Source organism: Mustela nigripes, chromosome 1 (assembly GCF_022355385.1).
Source record: "Mustela nigripes isolate SB6536 chromosome 1, MUSNIG.SB6536, whole genome shotgun sequence".
Taxonomy (NCBI): Eukaryota; Metazoa; Chordata; class Mammalia; order Carnivora; family Mustelidae; genus Mustela; species Mustela nigripes.
Genome location: NC_081557.1, coordinates 1699620 through 1715229, shown reverse-complemented (window position 1 = coordinate 1715229; position 15610 = coordinate 1699620). Strand labels below are relative to the sequence as shown.

Genomic DNA, 15610 nt, shown 5'->3' with positions numbered 1-15610 from the left:
GGACCGCCGTTAGCATGCCCGGGTTCTCCTTTATTGAGCGGCTCGGGGTGTCATTACAGTGGCAGGCGGCGCGTTAGAAAGGACAGGTGCGCTGAAGGCGGAGGCGGCTCCGACCGGCTCGGACCGGCGGGGGGAGCGGGGTTACAAAAGGCGTGAGCCGTGCAGCCCGGGGGCAGGCGGGTGGGCCGCAGGGCCCCCAGGAGAGGCCTGCAGGAGCAGGCAGAGCCCCTCAGCCGCAGGAGCAGGGGCCCCGCCTCGCAGTCCCCAAGGCCCGCTCACACGCCGTCTATTGGTGACTTCAGCCCCGAAGGGAAACGGGGAACTTCAGGACAAAAACGAAACCTCAGAAGTAAAAAGGCTAATAAGTGGAGCAGAGTGATGCCGGAGAAGTTATATACACGGGCGGTGGCGGCCCTCCTCAGAAACGTCCGGTCACTCCGGGGCGCTGCAGGGTCCCCGGTGGCCTGTCCCCGCAGCGCGAGCGGCTGCGTCCGCTCAGTACACGGAGCTGTTCCGGATGCCGCAGCACAGCACCATACTCAGGATCATCTCGAAGATCTGCGGGGTGGGTGGGGGGGGACGGTCAGCACCCGCAGCCCTGTGGGGGTGCCCTGGGCAGATGCGCGGCCCGTGCACTCACCATGATCACAGCAACCACGATGGCCGCGATGCCGATGAGGTATAGCTTCCCCGAGAAGAGGTCATCGATCTTCTGGTGGCAGTCCTCCTGGATGGCGGGTGGGGGGGAGAGCCAGCAGATGGTCAGGGGCGCAGGCCCTCAGGCCCCCACAGTCCCACAGCACAGTCTTGTTGAGGAAAGAGCATGGGGAGGCTCGGCCCCTCCGAAGAGGTGTGAGCAGCGCCTGGTCTCTGTTCAATTACCTCACACCCCGTTTTAAAACAGACGCAGGGTGGGTCGTGGCAGGTGCGCGGTCTTCCGCTCAGGTTGCTGAGCCGCAGGCAGATGGTGCTGGCCCGGGAGCCGGGCAGAGACTCGCAACCTGCCAGCACCCCCCGGAGCCCCCAAGCAGCCTGGCGAACCCTGGGACCCGCCCGGCCCCGTGTACCTTGAAGAAGTTGCTGATGATGGTGCTGCCCGAGGGACACAGGTTGTTCTTGAGCATGGAGGTGGTCAGCGCGGACAGCGTGCTGGAACCACAGCAGTTGAGCTGCGGGGACCAAGACCCCCGGGTTAGCCCTGCGCCCTTGTGTGCAGGCGACCCGTGGGTAGATGGCCAGGGACACACAGCCTGGGGAAGGTGAGGCCTGGGGAGACGCCCTGGCCTAATGGGCTCACCTGGCTCCCGGTGGGTCCCTGAGAATCCCCCCGGGGCACCCCAGAAAGAGCTCCGCAGCCTGCCAGGTCACAGCACCCCTCCTGCCCCTGAGGTCTGCGCTGGGCCAGGCTCCACCCCAGCCGGGCCTTACCCCAGAGGACCGTCCCCCACCCCCCAGCAGCGCCTCCCGCACCGTCTCATGGAAGGTCTTGACCACGGCCTTGGCGTTGTTGGCGTCATCGTCCACCACGGCCTGCTGCAACGCCTGGTCATAGAACTGCTTCACGTCCTTGGCGATCTGGGGGTGGGGTGTGCGGAAGGGGTGAGGTCACAGCCACCGCAGGGACCATCCCGGGGGAGGGGGCACATGTTCTCCTGGCTCTCCTGAGAAGGTGATGTTCCCAGGGTAGACCTGGTTGCCCCCCCCCCCCCCCCCCCCCCCCAGCCTGGTGCTGGGAGACAAGTGGCCCCGCCTTCTACTCGCACCTCCTCCAGAAAGCCTTCCAGGGCCTTTCTATGAGGCAGGGCCCACGGGCAGCCCCAAAGAGCACCCCACAATCCAAGGTAGGCCCAACCCATTCCCCACAACCTGAGCAGCAGGCCCTCCCCAACCCTAGCCCGGCAGGGACGGGCCCACTGCTGTGGCCGCAGGCTCACCTGGTCTTTGTTGACAAAGCCCCAGATGCCGGCAGCTACTTCACAGGCAAAGAGGATGACGAGGCAGGTGAAGAACTGGGAAGGCCATGCAGGACCCGAGGGGAGAGCAGAGACACCGGGATGAGGGCAGGCATGGGGCAGCTTAGGGCTGGCCGTGTGCAGGCGACAGACGCCCGAGTGACCGGCAATCAACCCCCACCCCTACCCCGCCCCGCCCGGGGACGAGCCGCGTCGGGGTTAAGACTCGGTCCCAGCAGTGGCCTGCCGAGGTTCTCAGCATCCCCACAGGCCAGGGCCCGGCCCCGGGGGCTTTGGGCCCCGAGTGACCCCTGTCCACACCCCACTCCTCCCTCTGGGAAAGGGGTCATCATGACACGAACACCCGCTGCCCATGCCTCCTGGGCTAGCCGGGCCCCCGCTTCTGCGTTAAGGCTGCTGAGGAACTGGGACGTGCCCCTCATTGCTTCTGGGCCTTTGTATTAAAAACGAAAAACGACTGTAAAACCACAAGTTAGGAACCACGTCACCGTAATAGGACAGGGTGGGGTTTCTGAGCCACACAGGGACTCCAGAGGGCTGTCATTCCAGGAACGGTCCCTAGGCCACCCGGCGAGTCCCCGCTCCCGGGCCACACCGCCAAGCAGGGGCCCATCTGACCAAAACACACGGAGCCTCCAGAACTCTGGGTTCTGCCTCTGCACCCCCTTCCTGCCCCCGCCCGGCCCCGGGCCTTACCGTCCCCAGCAGGCACTGGGACTCCTGGATGGCCCCGTAGCAGCCCAGAAACCCGACGAACATCATCACGGCACCCACGGCAATGAGGATGTAGATGCCTTTGTGGGGGAGCAACAGACACTCTCAGAGCGCGAGGTCCCCGAGGGCCGCCCGTCCCAGCCCCCCTCCCTGGCCATGGGCACACCTTCCACCCAGGGCTCGGGCCACCCTGCCCTGAAGAGCAGCGAGGGCACCTCGGCCTGGCCGCGGGGCGAGTGCCCCTCCCATGTCTCCCTGCCCTGCACCCCCCCCACCCCGCCGTGGGTCTACACCCCAGGAGCTGGGCCGCCGGGGACCAGGCCAGGACTGACTGCACAGCAGCATGCTCAGAGAGCCCTGCCTGGCGATCTGTGCACTGCCTCGCTCCCCGCTGAGGCCACACACGGCCTGCACCCTCTCTGGTCCCTGAAGTCTCTGGGACTCAGCGGGGGCCACAGAGGACCACGCGCTCCTGGTGCACAGGGCCAGGCCCACTGTGCCCGGGCAGGGGGTCAGATCCAGCAGCTCCATGTGGCTCCCTGGGCTGGAGGAGTGGGCCCGAGCTGGCTTCAGGAGGACAGGAGCCTGCCGGCGGAAGTGGCCTGGCAGCTGGGGCGACCTGGTCTGCCGAGGATGGCGTGTAGTGTGGGAGGGAGATTTCTGGGTCAGCACGTGGGAGTGCCCATGTGCTGGGCACGGGCTCCTGGGGATGCAGGAAGGGCCAGGACAGGGTAGGGGGTGCCTCTGGCCTGGCAGCACTGCCCTTCTCAGGGCCCATGGCCCACACAGACAGGTCTGGTTCCAACAGGCGCAGTCGGGGACCCACTGGGCCCTGCAGTGTTGTCCTGGATGCTGAGGAAGCCCCCTAACCTGCCCCCCCGCCCCACCCCTACCAGCCTTGGACAAAGAGCCCTTGTCAGGGCCTACATCTGCTCCCCCGCCTCTCTGGCAGGCCCAGCCTGCCTCGGGCGGATCCAGAAGGCCCGTCTCTGGTGGGAGGGACTCGGCAGCCCGTGGGGGTTGCTGCAGAAGCCCAGGTCCCTGGGCAGGCCTGCCAAGCAGTCCAGTGGCTGAAGCTGCTTCCCCAACGGCAGCTCCCCACCAAGTGCCAGAAGAGGCACGTGGGGGCCCCTGCAAACCAGGATTAGGCCCCACAGTGACAGCCCAATGTGGCACCTGTGAGGGACAGGCTGGTGGGACAGTGCCTGTGTTGCCCCCTACAAGCCTCTCGTATAGAACCACATCCTTCCTGGAGTCCGGGCACAGCCCTACAGCCTCCCTCCTCCCGGTAAGGCCCAGAGCAGAAGCAGTGGATCTCTGTGTGCCCAGCCCATTCTCAGGGTTCCTGAGCCCTCCCAGCCCAGTCCTGCACTGGACCAAGGGGGCCTTTAGCTCCTTTACCGTACTGGACCAGACAGCGGACTGTGAGACTGTGAGAGCAGGAGCTGCTCCGGCCATGAGGTGGGTTGGGGGCCCCTTCCCAAATCACCTGCCTACACCCACGGCACCCCAGATCCTGGAGAAGCACCCCAGACAGGATGTTGCAGGCTGGAACCCCTGCGGAAGGGGAGGGGGACCCTGGGAGGAGGTCTGCAGGAGACAAACAGCTCTGATGGGTCTGGAGGCCCTTCCTTGCCCTCGGACACATAAGCAAAGCTGACCACGTTGCTCCTGAGGGTGCCTGGCCCCTGGCAGACCCTGGGTGACGGTTCTCAGGGGTGCCTTTGTAACAGGCAGTGGGGGGGGGGGGGGGCTCTCCTCAAGAGACTCAAATCTTCGAGGAGGCTCACAGCCCGGGGGAGCCTGTGGATCTGGAGAGGGGAGGCTTGGGACCCCCTCCAGGGGCAGCCGGCCCTGGGAGTCCGTGTCCAGAGCAGCAGGCTTCTGTCTCCAGGGAGGAGAGGCACCCTGTCAGTGCTCCCGTCAGACCCCTCCCCCCAGCAGCTCCGGGAGGAGCACAGGCAGGGGAGGACACACATCCCCTTTGTGGCCCCAGGGGACCCTGGGCCATCCCTGCTTCAGTGACCAAGCGAGCAGCGCGTGCCCCCTCCCCTGAACAGCAGCTGGGAAGAACCCAGCCCCCTGCTGGGCCGCACACAGTAGGGCGGCCGCTGGCCCTAACATGGAGCCCCGAACCCGAACGGCCCACACACACTTCCCGCCCCACTGCCGGGCCTGTGGGGACCTGAGAGGCCAGACCAGGCCCTTCCTTTAAAGGACAGAAACAAGGCTTCCAGAGCCCCAGGAGGGCCAGGCCCTGCCTCCTGCTGGCCGGGGACCAAGGGAGGCTCTGCAGGACAGGGTGGGGCAGGGGTGGGGGCGCGATCCCCTGAGGGGCCCAGCTGGTGCCTGGGAGGCAGGCGGCCTAATAAGGCAGCAAGGTGTGGCTGGGGGCGGCCTGAGTCCCGCTGGCCCCTGCCTCACCCTGGGGCCCGGGAGTCTCCCTCCCCCCTGCTCCAGCTGCCTCGGCCAGTCCCCGGCCCAGGCAGGCATCCAGCCCCACCCCTTCCCTGCAAGCCTCCCTGAAATACCCACCAGGAGACGCGGCTCCCCTGCCCCCACCCAGTGGCCTCCAGCCCCCAGTTGGCCCCCAGGAGCCATCTGGTGGGGTCTCAACAGCCCACAAACCCCGTGCTGTCCTAGTGCTGCCTGGGAGCCTGGCTGCTGCACCCCCCGCTCCCCCCGCCAGCCAGGCAGGGGACCCCCATGGAACCACGGACCGCAAGGGCCCTGGGCGGGCTCACTCTGCCTACACTCTCGCCCTCTCGCCCAGAGAGCCCTTCCTGGCAGGCCTCGGCCGCCCAGCAGCCCAGCGAGCATTGCTGGCCTGGCCCGTGCCCTGCTTCCTCCTGGAAGTCCTCCCTGACCGCCTCGCTGTAGCAGTTGTGATCAGACATCTTGACAGGTCGCTCCCGCGGGCCCCCAAACCCAGAGCCAGCCAGGTGCACTCACCTACGTAGAAGGTGTTGGGTGCAGGCCTGTCTCCCAGCTCCAGGTAGAGGAGGTTGGTGGTCTGTGGGTCGTGGCGCAGCCACAGAGCCACACCCAGGATCACGCCTCCGGCCAGCTGGGGAAAAAAGGGGACATGGTCACTTGCCCAGAGCACCACAGGGGTGAGTGTGGGCCGAGCCACACCGGACGCCCAAGGTGCGGGGGCTGGCCCCTCGCCTCCACCCGCCCGCGGGCTCAGGGCGTCCCTCTCCAGGTGGCGCTCCCAGGCACCGCTGGGGTCCAGGCTGCCGGCTCCACACGCCCGCTGCTGGGACCCGGCCCCTGAGACGGGCATTGGAGCGACATCCCCAGGCCGGGACCGGCACGCTCACGTCGAGACAGCATTCGTTTTTCCAGCCAAAGCGCACATTTGGTTGGAGGCCCCGTATTTTTATTTCCTGAATCTGGCCACAGCCCACACCAGCCCCAAGTACCCCAGGGACCGCTGGGCCTTCCTCCAGGCCGGTGCTCCCCGCCGTCCCCAGCTCATCCGGGAACCCCGTGGAGGGGACCAGTCTTTGCTGCCAAGAGAAGGAGAGGGGTGGGGATCTGATGCCACCAGGGCCCCGGTGGCCCGTGGAGGGAACGACAGACCAGCGGAGGCAGCCGAGGCCTCCAGGAAGCCATGGGGCCAGGGGCTGGGCCGTGTGTGGGAGAAATCTTGCCACCGCTGGGCCTGGGAAGGGAAGCCGCTGCGGGAGGAAGGAAGCTGGGCTCCCAGAGAGGCCAGGGAGGGGCTGCCTGGGCAGCAGGGGCAGGAAAGGGGGCTCTGCTTGGAGCCCAGCGGAGGACAGAGACTTCCGGCTTGGGGAGGCCTTTCACAGACTCACCGTCCTGCGAGCACAGGGCCCGGGGCGGGGGGTGCGGGGGGCGGGCGTGCGGCGCTGCTGAAGGGGAGCCCAGACCACGCCGGGCCTGGACTACACATAAGCATCTCACCGACACAGGCCGTGGCGCGCCACTCTCGGGCCCCAGCCTCTGTCCTCAGGCCGGCCCAGCCCCAGCCGCCCCACAGACCAGAGGGTGCTCCCAGAGCTACCACCGCGGTGCGGGTCCGAGGGCCTCGCTGCGCAGCCACGGTCCCTCGCTTCCTCCTCCCACCATCCGGGCGCTGGCAACGGAGCCTTCCCCAGGCCGCAGCAGACACTGACCCCCAAACACAGGCCTGGAGCTCCACATCCTAAAGGGAGGAGACCCCCCCAGCCCAGAAAACCACCTGGCCAGACCAGCACCTGCCCGAGGCCCCTGCTGGGGAGCAGACCCCCGACACGGTGGCTGGTGACGTGCATGTGACTCCGGGCCCCGGCCCCGCGGCATGTCCCACGGAAACTCCCACTGCTTCCCAGGCCCTTCCACCTGGCCTGGCTCACAGTCTGGCTGGCAGGGCCCACGCCCCCAAGGTGAGGCTGCCCCCCAGCTAGCCCGGGGTTTCCGCTTCTCAGCCCCCTTCTCCCAGGATTCCAGGTCTGGTGGGGGCAGGCTAGGCTCGGAGGCTCTGCCTCTCCTCGAGTGTGGGTGGGGAGGACCACCAGGGTCCCCTCCCTCGACCCTCTGGCCACCGCGGAGACCTCCAAGGGCGGAGGCCCGGACTCCCAGCATCCTGCGCCTCTCGGTGGCACCTGCCAGCCACGGGAGATGGCCAGGGGGCCCATGGGACGGCGGGGCAGGGCGGGCACCCCAGAGTCCCCGGCTCCTGCTGAGGTGGCTGCCATCTGGGGCTCCCAGGGAGGCGGTGTCGAGGCTGAGGGTTGCCGTGGTAACTCGGGCTTGAAACCGTCACTTGTTCTCTTTTGAAACTGTGGCCCAGAGCGGCCTTTGTGAGATGTCCCGGGCGGAGGGGGAGGGGCGGGGAAGCCCCTGTCCCAGGCCTCCCGCTGTGGTCCTCTGCAGTCCTGGCGCCCTGGCCACAAGCCCCGAGAAGCCTCCCCTTCGGCGGAGGGGGCGGAGTGTGGAGGGGCGCGTGGCCCCTGGCCTGCTGGGACCTCTCCCGTGTTCCCCACGCAGCCCCTTCACCCCAGCAGCCGGGGAGACAGGTGTCTTGGGGTGCATGGTCCTAACAGAAGTGCGGGGCGAACAGTGCTGACTCCCCTCCCTGGTCGCCACCTGGGTGCTTTGGTAGGGGCAGGCGGGGTGGCCTCTGACTCCCCCGCGGACCCTAGACCCGCAGCCCTGAGGGGTAAAGGGAAGCTGCTGCTGCGTTCAGGGCTGGGGAGGGCTCAGTGTGGACGTGCCCCCTGCATGCCGGGGCCCCAGTCACTCCAGGCCCCGCACAGACCCCCGGAGTGGGGCCAGGTGAATGTAGCAATGGCGAGGTCCATCCCGTTCCCTGATGAGGAAACCCACGTGGCAGGGGGCAGACTGCCAGGGAGGGAGGGACAAACACAGCACCCCGACCCAGAGCGGGGGGAAAGCCCTCCGCAGGGAAGGCAAGGCTCCTGGCCCCCGCTCGCGCCCCGGCGGGAACGTGGGAGGAGCTGGGGTCAGTGCGCTTCCGAGCTCGGCCTGCACCTGCCGCCCGGCGTGTCCACCCAGGGATGCAAATGTGCATGTCCACACCATGACGTGGGCCCTGGCGGTCCCTGGCATCCCCAGCCCTAACCTGGGACCGACCCGCGTGTCCGGCTCCCAGGCGGGGGAACAAGAACTGGTGGGTCCCGGCAGCAACACAAAATGTTCTCAGCTGACAACCACGCTGGGGGACAGCCACCAGACCGGAAAGAAGTTCCCTTTCTACAGAAGTGTCAGAAGTGCAAGTTGCGGCAGTAACAGAACACAGGCCACCGGCAGCCCGGGGATGGGGGACAAACACGAGCCCCCGGGCGCTTCTGGGGCTGCTGGACATGTCCACGGTCATGATGCCACGATTGTTTCACAGGGTTCTACCGACACCGAAGTCACACCGCCAACTCCCCACTTGGACCCCAACGTCTGAACTTTTTTTTTTTTTAAAGATTTTATCTATCTGACAGAGAGAGAAATCACAACTAGGCAGAGAGGCAGGGAGAGAGAGAGAAGGAAACAGGCTCCCGCCGAGCAGAGAGCCCGATGTGGGGCTCGATCCCAGGACCCTGAGATCATGACCTGAGCTGAAGGTAGAGGCTTAACCCACTGAACCACCCAGGCGCCCCTCAATGTCTGAACTTCTAAGCAACTTCATCCGGGCCCCCAAAGATCCCGGCTGCTGTCCTGGGGCCAGCCAGGTCCCCGGAGAAGTGGGCTTCCCAGGGCCCGCAGAAGCATCTGGAAATATCGTGCTGACGTTTTGCCGACGGAATCGAGGTTTTAGGGTCAGAGAAGGGAGTGGAGAACTGCGGAGCCCGGACGTGCGCTTCCCAGCAGAGGTCAGCGTGCAGGGAGAGCAGGCGGGCCGGTGCAGGGTGGGGCCCAGGGCGCGGCGGCCAAGGGTGCCCCTGCCTCTCGGGGTCACAAGGTCATCTCAGCTAAGGTCCCTGCCGCAGGGCCACGTGGCTGCAAGCATCAGTGCTGGGAGCAGCAGATGTCCCCACCCCGCAACCCCCCCACCCCTGCACAGGGCCGCCTCTGCAGGGCTGCCCCCTGCTCCTGCCCCGGGGGCCCTGCCCCACAAGGGGCCCTGCCGGGAAGGGCGGCGGTTGGCTGGGCCACAGGGGAAGGTGCCACAGCGGACACGCTGTGGCGGGTTCAGGACACTGTGAAAGATTCCGTTTCTGTTTCTTTCTTCGGTTCTGAGAATTAGTAACTAAAGGCGTCAGCTGGAACAGGAGGGGCTGCCAAGCTGGGCTCCTGCCCGCCCGCCTGGCGTTTCCAAGAAGTGGCTGAAAGGGAGCAAGAGGCGACGGGTGCTGCCCGGGCAGGCCTGGCGCTGCTATGCCCCCCCCACCCCGGCCGGGCCCCAGGCACCCGGAGCGCTTGCCCCCAGCCCCACCCACACAGGCCTCCCAGCGTGCTGGCCGCCCAGGGGCAGGAGTGTGTGGGGGGGAGCTCCAGCCCAAGGGTGGTGGGATAGGGCGCCTCACTCCACCCCAGCTCTGCTCCCCAACCCCCCACCTCCACGGGTGCACAGGCTTGAGGGAGAACGCACCAGGAAGCGTTCTTGGCTGGGCGCCTGGGGGGTCCTGGAGGCCTGGAGACCGCCCCCCGCCCCAAGCAGGGCAGTGAAGAGGCAGGAAGTGGGGCCGGAAACGCCCTCAGGGACAGGGATCTAAGTCAGAGGGAAGAGGTACAGCACAGATGCTCCGCCGCCGGTTGTGGAAGGTCCGAGGGGGAAGGAGGAGGTCCTGGCACCACCCCTTGGGCTGGGTGGGAGTCCTGGTTTCCCGCAGACTGACCCCACCACCAGGGACAGGGCCAGACGCTTCCCTGGGTGCCGCAGGCCCACCTCGGGCCTTCCCGGCGGGGGGCCTCCAGGAGCAGCCCAGGGTCGGAAGTGTGGCGGGAAGAGCAGGGACCCCCAGCTCGGCCAGAAGCGGAGCCGGCTGCAGGCCGCCGGACCTCAGGAAGCCCCCTGGCCTGGCACCTAGGAGAAGGGAGCAAGGGGTTCGTGACCCAGGCTCTCCTGGTCGCACTAGCTGGGGGCTGCGGCAGCCACTTCCCACCAAGAGGTGAGCGCAGGCCCCCGCCCCACCCCATCTCCTCTAGGGGCACATCAGAGACCCAACCCCACCACCCAATACCTGGGTAGTGAAGCCAGGAAGTGCCCTGCTCCCTGGCCCCAAACCGACCCGACCCCCCCAGAGCCGGGAGTCCTTCTGCCCCCTCCGCCCCTCCAGGGAGGAGCCTCCCGACTGAGACGGGCCCAGGACGGGCTGCGGCAGGACCAGGAGGAGCTAGGCGGGCCGGGCACCGACTGTGCCTCTGACCAGGAGGAGCTGTGCGGGCCGGGCACCGACTGTGCCTCTGACCAGGAGGAGCTAGGCGGGCCGGGCACCGACTGCAGAGGGAGACAGGAGGCGGGCAGGCGCAGGAAGGGGACCTGAGAGCAGGGGAGGTCTCCCAAGGCAGGTCAGGGTGGCCTGATCCCTGTCCCAGGAGAGCCCCAGCCCTGCAGCCCCTCCAGGCCGTGAAGCAGCAGAAAGACCTCCTCGTGTGGTCACTTGGGGACCTCAGCCTCCTACCGCTCCAGCTGGAGGCTGAGGGGACAGCTCCAGCCCAGGGCCTCGCTGGCCCGGGGAGTGCTACCTCGGGGGACCTGAAGGTCTTATCGCCTTGAGACCGAGTGAAAGGGCGGCGGCCAAGCCCTGGGCTAGGAGCCGCACGGGCCCTTCACCCAAGCAGAGCCACAGCTGTGTGAGACAGTGCGACCCCCCGAGAGCGCAGGCTGGGACAAACCCGCTGCCTCTTGGAAGCCCCCACCCCTGCCCCCCAAGACCAAGGGCACTGAGCTCCTGGGCTCAGCCTCCCAGCCCAGGACCGGACACGCAGGAAGATGGGCAGTCCTCACGGCGGCGCGGAACCGAGCTCAGCGCCCACCCAGAGAGGACGGCTCGGGGAAGACAGGTGACAGGGAGCTGCTCGACATTCCCCCTGAGGCACTGGGGCCAACCCAACTATGACCTGGGCCGACCTGGGCGTGGGTCACCCAGCCGGAGAGTCTGCAGGGCGGGCGGCCCTGACTTCCTGTCTTCCACCTCCTGGACAATGACCATGGTACCCAGTCCCCGTAGGCAGGTGGGGCAGCACTAACTTCCAAAGTTAGAAACGGACAAGGGAGCACGAACTCCCAGGCCCTGGTGGAGCTCCCGGGCCCCAGGTACCCCCTCCTCTGTGGCTCCCAGCCCCCTCTGCCCAGAGCACCCTCACCACCGAGGAGAAGAACTGACGGGCCCAACCCCACTTCCTAAGCCCCTCCCTCCGGCCAGCTCCCACCTAATGCCTGGAGAGGTGGCCCCAGGCAGCCGGCTTAGCAAGGGAAATCCTCAGCTAGTGCGGGGCATGGCTCCTGCCTGCCCATGGGCACTCCCTTAGCATCCCGGACTGCACTGGAAGCCCCCAGGTGGTCTTGTGAGTCAACACTTGCTCGGCCATCGGGAGGGGCTTAGGCCAGGCCCCAGAGTAGAAACTCTGTGTGCTTTGGGGCCGGGGGCGGGGCAGGCACTGAAGTCTAGAGGTTTCTGGAAGCATGCTGGGTCAAACCACATTCTGCAGGACAAATGGAAAACAACTCGGGAGAAGGGTCCTGAGGGCCAGGTCCAGACGAGCCTGGTTCTCGGTCAAGGACAAGGCACACGGCCCCCGGGCAGCTCCAGGGGTGAAAACCACCCAGCCCTCACGGCATGCCCTGAGCTGGGCTCTGGGGTGCCAGGGCCAGAGGCAGAACCCCTGTGCCTCTGCCCCATCCCCACCCCGAAACACTGGGCCAGCGCAGAGGCGATCGTCAGCTCCTCCCATGGGTGCCTGGACTTTGCCGTATTGATCTGATGACCCGGCTCTCGGCCTCTCCGGCTTTCAGGCGCTGAAGTGAAGCCACAGGGCCCGTGATTTGGGAGGGTGGGTTTCTGGGTCCCTTTCCCTGACCGGACTCCCGGAATGAGCTAGGGATTGGGGATGAACTCAACTTCTGGAGGCAGACCTGAGCTGGTGGGGGGGTGGGCACCTTGTGGCCGGGGGTGGGGGGGTGGGGAGGCAGCCTTGGAGCAGCACCCACCAGGGTCCCAGGCCTCTTGGTACCTGGACATCCTCGCGGTGGGGGGTGGGAGACAACGTCTGTCCCGGGGACAGACCACACACTTCCTCTTCTTGTCCCAGGCCAATGGCCAGTTTCCCCCAAAGCGCTGCCACTCAGTCCGTCCACTCCCCCACCCCTAACACCGGCACAGGAAATCCCCACCCCCACCCAGAGCCTGCCAGGGTCTCACATCCCCTCTCCGGGAAGGAAGGCGACAGAACCGCTAAGTGACAGACAGTCATGTGCTGTCTGGAAGCGAGAATTAAATGCCAGTTAGCGAGGCTTCTCATCAGCCCTGTTCCCAGCCTCGTGTGCCCGCCCCACCTCTGGACAGCAGCCACTGAAGGCATTAGGCTGGAGAAGGGGCCAGCCCGGGACGCCCTGCTCTCTCTGGCCGGCCTCCAAGGACAGGCCTGGGACCGTACCCACTTCACAGATGAGGAAAGCGCGCGGGGCTCACGCGTGCCAGCTTCCTGCCCCAGGTCACGGGGAGGGGAGCCTCTGCTCTTCCTGAAATGCCCGGCTGCAAGCAGGAGCCTGGAGTACCAGCGGCCTCTGCCAGGAAGCTCCGGGTCCCACCAGCACCGGGAGGATTTCCACTCCCTGCAGGGCAGGGCGTCTGCGCCAGGCTCGGCCGGGGCTGCTGCTGGTGCCCCCGCTCCTGTCCCTGCCTCACGGCTGGATGCCTGCAGGGCCAGGGAACCCCGAAGGCATACTGGGGGCACACCGCCTGGGGCCCCGATGTCCTGGCTCATGGAGGAGAGAGACAGGCCTGTGAGCGTGTGGGGTGAGCGGGCTCCTTCCTGGAGAAGCCGGCTGGACCGCCTCCGAGGCCTGCTCCCAGGTGGGAGCCTTTCCACTCCTACAGCGGAACTTGGAAAGGGCCCCGATGCGGTCAGACACCCCCTGTCAGTGTCTCCCAGCTCCCCTTCAGCACCCACACCTGCACTGCGGGCAGGGAGCCTGGCCAGCCAGAGTCACCCAGCACCGGCGGAGCCCCTTCCCCAGGGCGCTGCCCATGCCGGCCAAGGCGGGCAGTCTTCCTGCTGGCCATCTGGGCCCTACAGCCGTTTCCTGACTTCCACCCTCAGGGTGTGAGCTAGTCGCAGGCCCTGGGGATAGGATGTGGAGGACATCACCTCAGGGGCTGGATGCCAAGGCCCAGGACCCGACTCGAGCAGCGGGGTGAGCGCTCCACAGTCCCGAACCCACCAGGTGAGGCTGGACGCCGGGACAGGGGGCAGAGAGGGGCCCTGCCAGCCTGGTGGCCCCGGGCCCCACCCTGCTCAGCCCCACAGCAGGGGTGTGTGGGGCCACAGTTCTCAATGCCCAGCTGGGTGGCCTGGTGGGGAGAGGCCTGGAAACGTTGCCTTAAGCTTCAAAAAAGAGCAGCCCCTGGGGATGGGTCAGGCCTCCACCCCAGCTGCCTGGGGAACCACCAGGCTCACCCAGGCGGAGCTGGGGGGTGAGCGGGGGTCTGCCCTGGAGACCTCCCAGGCTGGGCAGCGGGGAGGGACCTACCCAGCAAGGACACTCCGCCTGAGGACAACAATCCGCGAGACGCCCTCCACCTCCTGGTCAGGGCCTCACCCCACATCCAGGCTCTGCTCAGAGGCCAGCAGAAGGGCCTCTGGGTGTCCCCCCGACCCCCTACAGGCCCAGACCACAGCAGGCAAACACTAAAAGAACACTGAACACTGCTCCGGCAAAGGGGGTGGTTCAGGCCAGTCCTGGCCCTTCCAGACAGCCCCACTGCTCCCCACTTCCCAGGCAGAGGTCAGTGGCCACAGCGGGCCCCCAATCTGTCCTCCCCACCCAGGTGGGGTATGACCCCTCCATTCCACCCCTGGCTAGAGCTCGGTCCGGTCTCTGTCCTCCCCACCCCAAACACCTCACTGCCCCGACACCCGCACTGGGGTCTTCCCTGCTGGGACCCTCCGCTGTCCAGATGGGAAACAGATGCGCCCAGTCTGCTCAGGGGACTTGCTCTTGCTCAGGGGACCGTTCAAAAGTTTACTCTCCCGAGTCTACTGGGGAACTACGCTGTCGGCCAGATGTGGTCATGGTCCTTCCTGAGAAGGGGTGAGCGGCCTGGGGCAGCAGAGGGGTCCAGGAGGGCTCCCAGGCACTGCCCAGGGGACTGGCCAAGCGGAAGCAGGGCCGGGCCAGGAGGAGGGTTCCTGCACCCACTCCGGGCCCCTCCCCAACTCCAACACAGGCAGGAAACAGAAACAAAGCCAAAGCACCAGTGGTCACTGGCCAGCAGTTACCACCCAGGCCAGGAAAACGCAACTTGCAAGTCGGCAGCCTGGAGCCGGAGACCCTCGTGCACCCCTAGACGACCATCCTGCGGGCACCTCCCTCCAAGGCGAATGGCCAAGCCCACACCTATGCCCAGACCTGGGCATCCATGGGACCCAGGCCCCAGAGGAGCTCAGAGACGCTCGGGTCCTCAGGGCCCCCCCCTGCCCTGGGCCGGCCCGGAACGGCCGCCCCAGTCCCACTTCCCTCAAAGCCTCCGCAGCCTCCTGAGCGAGCGGGGACCGCAAGCTCGGACTGGCTGAGAGCGGAGGGGGCCGGCCCCACAGAGCGCGGCCGGGCGCTCCGCACGCAGGCCACGAGGGGCTGAGGCGCTTCTCGTGCGGGTGCCGACCCGGCCGGGACCCTCACCGCCACCCCCGGGGGCGGCGGCGGCACGCGGGGCTGGGCGGGGCCGGGCCAAGCCCGGGGCAGACGGTTCCAGAGACTCGGACCGAGCGCGCGCCCCCCGCCCCCCGCCCCGCGGCCCATCCAGGGGCGGCGGCCCCGATGAGCTCATGGGGGCGGGACGCTGGGAGCCCCGCCCCCGAGCCCCCTCGGCGGCCGCGAAGCTGGGTGGTCCCTGACACCGCGGCCCGCGGGTCGCAGCCCGCACCCGCCACGCCGACCGCCGTCCCCCGGCGGGCACAGCCCCGAGGCCCCCAGACGCCCCGGCCCGGCCGCGCAGAGGCCCCGCGGGCCCCGTCTCGCAGCCCCCCCCCCCCCCCCGCCAGCCCCCCCCCCCCCCCCGGCTGCCGGCCCAGGACCCCCGTCCGCGCCCGGCGCCCACAGGTGGCCCCGCAACTTGGCGGCCTGGCTGCGCCCCCTGCGCGGGGCCTAGCGGGACGCGCGGCCTGCGGGGCTCGGGGCGCCCCCACCCGCCCCCGCCCAGCGGGGCTCACCCAGAAGACGAAATTGAAGACGAAGAGCAGGTACTTGATGCACTTGGTGCAGCCCTCCACCCCCATGGCGGCGCGGCGGCGAGCGGCCT

At 67.7% G+C, this 15610-nt stretch overlaps 1 protein-coding gene across 2 annotated transcripts; it reads right to left on the bottom strand.

Annotated features, from left to right (window-relative positions):
- Positions 1-9: 9 nt before the first annotated feature.
- Positions 10-15604, bottom strand: CD81 (CD81 molecule). Of its 2 annotated transcripts, none has more exons than XM_059398765.1 (8): positions 15522-15604; positions 5640-5754; positions 2670-2767; positions 1935-2009; positions 1471-1575; positions 1068-1169; positions 641-727; positions 10-558 (listed from the first exon to the last, which is right to left on the bottom strand). In XM_059398765.1, exons 1-8 carry the CDS (start codon positions 15585-15587, stop codon positions 496-498), a joined length of 711 nt encoding a protein of 236 aa, XP_059254748.1. In that variant the 5' UTR covers positions 15588-15604; the 3' UTR covers positions 10-495. The 2 variants fall into 2 exon arrangements, with proteins under 2 accessions (XP_059254748.1, XP_059254756.1); XM_059398773.1 differs by lacking the exon at positions 15522-15604 and adding an exon at positions 6113-6173.
- Positions 15605-15610: the final 6 nt, after the last annotated feature.

Coding starts and splice junctions, on each gene's coding strand:
- CD81 (XM_059398765.1), bottom strand. CDS start 15,587: ATGGGGGTGGAGGGCTGCACCAAGTGCATCAAGTACCTGCTCTTCGTC. Junction 5,755..15,521: donor TCTTCAATTTCGTCTTCTGG/GTGAGCCCCGCT, acceptor TTTTTTCCCCAG/CTGGCCGGAGGCGTGATCCT. Junction 2,768..5,639: donor ACCCAACACCTTCTACGTAG/GTGAGTGCACCT, acceptor TCCCCCACAAAG/GCATCTACATCCTCATTGCC.